We start from the raw sequence: 6,000 nt of genomic DNA on the forward strand, positions 1-6,000 counted from the left end.
AGTGGGTGCGAGACACTGTGGCTTGTAGGCCTCTCCAGGTCTCCATCTAACCATCAGACGACCAGGTGTTGGGCAAAGCTGAAAATTGGACTCATCTGGGGGTGCTTCAGCAAGGCTGGAATCGGGCAGATATGTCTTTGTGAAGGGCGCATGAATCAAGCCAAGTACAAGGTTGTCCTGGAAGAAAACTTGCCTCCTCCTGCTCTGACAATGTTCCCCAACTCTGAGGATTGGTTTTTCCAGCAAGACAATGCTCCATGCCACACAGCCAGGTCAATCAAGGTGTGGATGAAGGACCACCAGATCAAGACCCTGTCACGGCCAGCCCACTCTCCAGACCTGAACCCCATTAAATACCTCTGGAATGTGATCAAGAGGAAGATGGATGGTCACAAGCCATCAAACAAAGCCAAGCTGCTTGAATTTTTGCGCCAGGAGTGGCATGAAGTCACCCAACATCAATGTGAAAGACTGGTGGAGAACATGCCAAGACGCATGAAAGCTGTGCTTGAAAATCAGGGTTATTCCACCAAATATTGATTTCTGAACTCTTCCTAAGTTAAAACATTAGTATTGTGTTGTTTAAAAATGAATCTGAACTTATTTTCTTTGCATTATTCGAGGTCTGACAACACTGCACCTTTTTTGTTATTTTGACCAGTTGTCATTTTCTGCAAATAAATGCTCTAAATGACAATATTTTTATTTGGAATTTGGGAGAAATGTTGTCAGTAGTTTATAGAATAAAACAAAAATGTTCATTTTACCCAAACACATGCCTATAAATAGTAAAACCAGAGAAACTGATAATTTTGCAGTGGTCGCTTAATTTTTTCCAGAGCTGTATATATATGAGCCAAACATATCGCTTTGCATTTAGGCCAGAAAGTTCCATTTTAGTTTTATCAGACCACACAACTTTTTGCCACATGGCTACAGAATCTCCTTAGTGACTTTTTGGATACTTCAAACAGGATTCAAGATGGGCTTTCTTGAGTAATGGCTTCCTTCTTGACACCCTACCATACAGGCCAGATTTGTGGAGTGCTTGTGATATTGTTGTCACATGCACACTTTGACCAGTCTTGGCCATAAAAGCCTGTAGCTCATGCAAAGTTGCCTCTTGGTAGCCTCTCTGATCAGTCTCCACCTTGCTCAGTCATCCAGTTTGGAGGGATGGCCTGATCTAGGCAGGATCTTGGTGGTGCCATACACCTTCCACTTTTTAATAATCGTACTGATCATGCTCCAAGGGATATTCAAGGCCTTTGATATATATTTTTATACCTTTGATATATTTTTGTGCCTTTCAACAACTTTGTCCCGGAGTTCTTTTGAAAGCGCCCTGGTGCTCATGGTTCAGTCTCTGCTTTGAAATGCACTACCCAGCAGAGGGAACAGGTTATCGGGCGGTACAGTCATGGCTACCTTTTGCCCCATAATGCCATTATAGTAACACTAGTAGTCTCACTATAAGACGGAACACAAACAGCACTGTCTCTTAACTATGGCTACCGACTACAGCGTTATAAGGAGTAGCACTGTGTGTGTATTTAGCAGTTTCATCCATTCCTGGTTTTGTCATGAGTTTAATAAGACACATCTAAGTTTGTTATCTATGCACTTGGATTAATCAAGCTTGTAGTAAAATGTGGAATGGGTGAAACTGTCTTATTTCCATCCTTCTTATTATCTCTTGGCTTTAGCCATATCCTGCTGTTACATGGGCCCCATGGCCAGAGATGGATGTTAATACTGTGATGCTGGAAGGTGCAGAGTTGCTGCCCCTGGTTTCCGTGCTCTTACCTGACGTCTGCACCTCATTGACGTACTGCAGGAGCTCCTGTCCCTGGTGAATAACGTCAAAGGTCAGATTGTTCATGGTCAGGGCTTTGTCTGCATGGTGCTGCAGCCTCTGCTCCGCCAGTGTCAGGTCCTCGGTGTCAAAGTCATTCATCTGCTGGGACAACTCGTCATTCCACGACTCCAAGTCAGAGATTATCTACAAGACAAAGCAGATGTGATCCAGCAATGATATATCTACAATAGTCAAAGATATTTATCAGTGATCAGAGTTTTAATGTTTATTATAGTTGTGATATTATTTAACTTATTTTTTAACTTTTTAATTCATGGATCTGCGATTAAATCAAATAGGTTGTTTGTCTTACATTAGACACCAAGAACAACATAACCTGTTCATTTGTGTAACTAAATATGACATCTCACTCTTGACTTCTCAGCTCTAAAAACAAAATGCCCAAATTGAAACAAAAAGGCATCTCAATACAGACTCCGATCCAATGTCATTTTCCTGATAACAGCCCCGAGCAATTCACAAACACAAGGAAAATGGAGGAGGGACCCCCTACTGAGTCGCTGTGATTTCCCCAACTGCATTTAATCTTTGATTGCTTAATTTAAACAAGAAACCTCTTCTCAGCAAGACCAAACTGACCAAATTACTGTACGTTGAACTACCAGCAATTTAGGCAATGAGCCTTTTAATTTAAAAGATCTACTTTACTAACTGTTTGGCACTATATGTGATTCCTAACACTATTCTGCAATCACTTGAAATCTGCCATTTTTTATATAAATACAAACCATGCATTTGTTTAATTTATTTATTGCTTGATACACAAAGTCCCAGCAGTGGCCAGGTTAATAAATATACAAAAAGAACCGCAAGGCTCAGACAACCTATACACTCCATATTCAGAAGGACAAAAGCTCAATTCCCTAATAACATTTTCAGTAAAAAAAAACAAATAAAACAAACCAAAAAAAAAACAAACACATGCACTATGTGCCAAGATCCTTTCATTTTTGCACAGTTTGTACAGTTCAGCTTCTGCCCTCATACAGCACCCTGCTGGGTGACACTGCAGCCCAGTGAACCAGCCCTGCAGTCATTTAAAGCCATTATGGGCAAGATGCTGATCTGACTTTGTCAAAACTCATTAGCATCTCTGCAATGCAACAAGGACCAAGGGCCTATAACTAAAACAATCGCTGTGATATTTTGACAAGTAAAATGTATAAACACAGCCCCATAGCAAAGATAATATCATCGCATCAGTAAGAAACACCTTAAACACAGAAAAAGAACATAAGAGAAGGTAAGATCCAGCAATGGCGAAAAGCTTTGCATCACCTAGAATTTTAGGATTGAGTAATAAAAAAACAAATAAAGAAAATGTACAAACATAATTTAATCTTTTATTTAACATCATGTAATGAAATAAACTATAAAATGATATTACAAAAGCCATAATAGTAGTATAGTATTTCACATTACATTTCAAATGTCACATTTTTCAATTGTCAGTTTTGCGTTAAGTATATGGAAAACTACAAAGCGGTATGTAATGCAATATGTTAACGTAACACTATTCAGCATATTTCATTCGACTTTATGAGGCAAAATTTGTTCATTATATATGGTGATGCAAAACCTTTGGCCATAGCTGTTGACAGACATTTCAACAAAGTAACTTCATCAAGGTTTACCTTTTAGTATTACTTAGCTAAGGACTGTACATTCTACCAGTAGTTTAGTACAGTATTAATAGTAGAAGCTACACTCGATAAATGGAAGCTGCATACAGCGTATGTGCACCAGTATGCTACACTCCATTCTCCAATACATTCTGCCAAACAAGAGACACAACAAGTGACAGATAACAGCATGTGCCCACATCTAAAAATAATAGATGGCATGGACCATGAAGCTATTGAGAATCATATATAAATCACAAGGGACACAGTTCAACATGTACAAAGGCTCTTAGAACAACATTCTTATGAGAACCTATTGCAGTAGAGTTGTACTTAATTACAGTATGAGTTAGCATACTGCATTTAAGCTAGGAATTGGTCATCTCGTGTGTGCATTCTCTCATTTACACATAAGATTGATTTTTTTTCTCTCTTCCAATTTACTCTCTCATCATTATAACAGCAGCCTGGGAAGTGAAATCTTTTTGTACTCGCTGCAGAGTGGTACTCGTAAAAGATTTCCACCTGTGCCTGACAATGCAGGAATAAACCCCCAAAGGATTTAATTAATTTTAAAGATAAGATCAACAGTTTTGTTTTAATGAGTAAAACAGGTTCCTACAAATTACAAATTATAATTGAGAATGCAAACGTAGGCTGTTCAAATAATCCCGTTGATCTTTTCTTACTTCCTTGGCCCTTCCTGCTAGGATTTTTATTTTCTTTATTTATGTTTCTTTTTATTTGTGTGTTTATGGAAATACTTTAAAAGGGTGAAGTGCTAGAATTGTTACAAAGCACAAGCATAAATAACCACCCTGAATTCACTTTAAAAAATGTGCAAACGACAACTGTATCCAAAGGAGCTCCCTACTGTACGTTGCTTAACCTCCTTTTTTAAAATAACATATTTACAGCACTGCCTTGAACTACTTTTACATTCTACATAGAGTGCCTCTCCCTGCAGGTTGCTAAATTATAGATCATCCCCTGCTGAAAACTTCTTAACTAACTTTTTAAGCAGGAAGGTTAGGACTTCGCTAGAGAGTATTTTTTTCCCAGCGAATATACCCATGGAACTGGATTAGGTGACGACCGTTCACTTTAATATCAACCGGTATTAAATGCTTATTAAACGCATGATTTAGATAAGTTTGTTATGCCTATCCTTATTGTACTAGGTTACAGAGCAGCTGAAACCAACAAAATGAAGAAACTGTTTGATGTTCAGGATGTTTCATACTGAAGTGTTTCATATCACCATCTTGCTGGAAGCAACTAATGGGTACGTGAGCATTAGCGGGCTCGGCCCAGGCTATTAGACAGGTATCAAGATAACTACTGAAAATAACACTGACACTGCCTAGCCTTGATGTGTTTCGGCTTTGCTTGTTCACAAGGCTAGATGAATCTGCTCTTTTAACAAACAAATGTTGTCTCTTCACAATCTTAAAAAGATTTACACTGAGATAAAGACTCACATCAATGGCATCCCTCTCGAATATCCGGAGCTGGAGGAAGAGTTCTAGCTTGATCTTGCGCTCCTGAAAGAGCTCTTCCATCTGGGCCTGAGCCTCATCCAGCTGCTGCAGCACGCCCTCGATGTGGTTGATGGAGCTGTTGTGGGGAGTCTTATTACTGGAAATGGCAGAATCCCTACAACAAACAAACTGCAATTACAAAATGACTTCCATCTCTGATGCTCCCACTAAAATACTCATACTCAAACAACTTTCTTTGTTAGGGTTTAAATGACCTTGAATTGTTTTAACAAAATAATCTGAAAGTTGCCATGGCATAAATGTTCTTCCCTCTTATGTAAGTGAATCAGTTTCAACATGAGACACTGTATAAAAACATGCATTCAGAGGTGACTTGGAGACAGCTCTCCTCAGGAAACACAACAAGCTCCACTCTTATCACATATTCTGTTATTACAGCAGTAGATTTTTTTTTTGTTTTTAAAATAGAGCCAGATGTTAAGACTACATTTTACAGAAAAAACAAAAAGGCAGGAAAGTATGTGTTGCACCCCCCTCCCCTCTCATAAAATGTCAGCATTAAAGCTGGTTCATCTTAGAAAAAACACACCCACATAACTAGTACATGGTTAATGCATTTGTGCAATTTCACAACTTAACTTGTACCAGTAAGATGTAGCCGTAGCATGCCATTAGATAAAGAAAACATATCATTGTTAGGTACAGGTAAGTCAGACTCTTAATGCTCATCCAGTCTAACTTCTTTTACATATCACGAATAATTGCAAACTAATATTGATATAAGTCACTGCAAAGTACTTTATCTTCAATAGCTTGGAAAAATAATTTTGTTTATCACGACCCTTTAACTACTTCAACATATAGAAACTCTTATGGACTTCAGACGTAGATGTTGAAACATAGGTCCAAATTTACAAAGATTGCGAGTTCTTCAATGTTATGTCTGTTGTTTTTCTTTATTACACCTGTACAACTTTAGCCATTAACACTAAAATAA

The 6,000-nt window shown here is 38.3% G+C and overlaps 1 protein-coding gene across 10 annotated transcripts in view; it reads right to left on the minus strand.

The window, feature by feature from the left end:
* Positions 1 to 6,000, minus strand: part of LOC121313368 (triple functional domain protein) — a 194,089-nt gene that overhangs the window by 76,514 nt on the left and 111,575 nt on the right. For all 10 annotated transcript variants that reach the window (XR_005949979.1, XM_041245804.1, XM_041245802.1 and 7 more), the window contains 2 exons: positions 4,983 to 5,157; positions 1,807 to 2,002 (listed from right to left, as the gene is read on the minus strand). Coding sequence is in view for 9 of the 10 variants with exons in the window: in XM_041245804.1 (XP_041101738.1) it covers positions 1,807 to 2,002; positions 4,983 to 5,157 (371 nt within the window). In the remaining variant the exon portion in view is untranslated. The remainder of the gene's footprint in view (positions 1 to 1,806; positions 2,003 to 4,982; positions 5,158 to 6,000) is intronic.

Source organism: Polyodon spathula, chromosome 3 (assembly GCF_017654505.1).
Source record: "Polyodon spathula isolate WHYD16114869_AA chromosome 3, ASM1765450v1, whole genome shotgun sequence".
Classification (NCBI taxonomy): Eukaryota; Metazoa; Chordata; class Actinopteri; order Acipenseriformes; family Polyodontidae; genus Polyodon; species Polyodon spathula.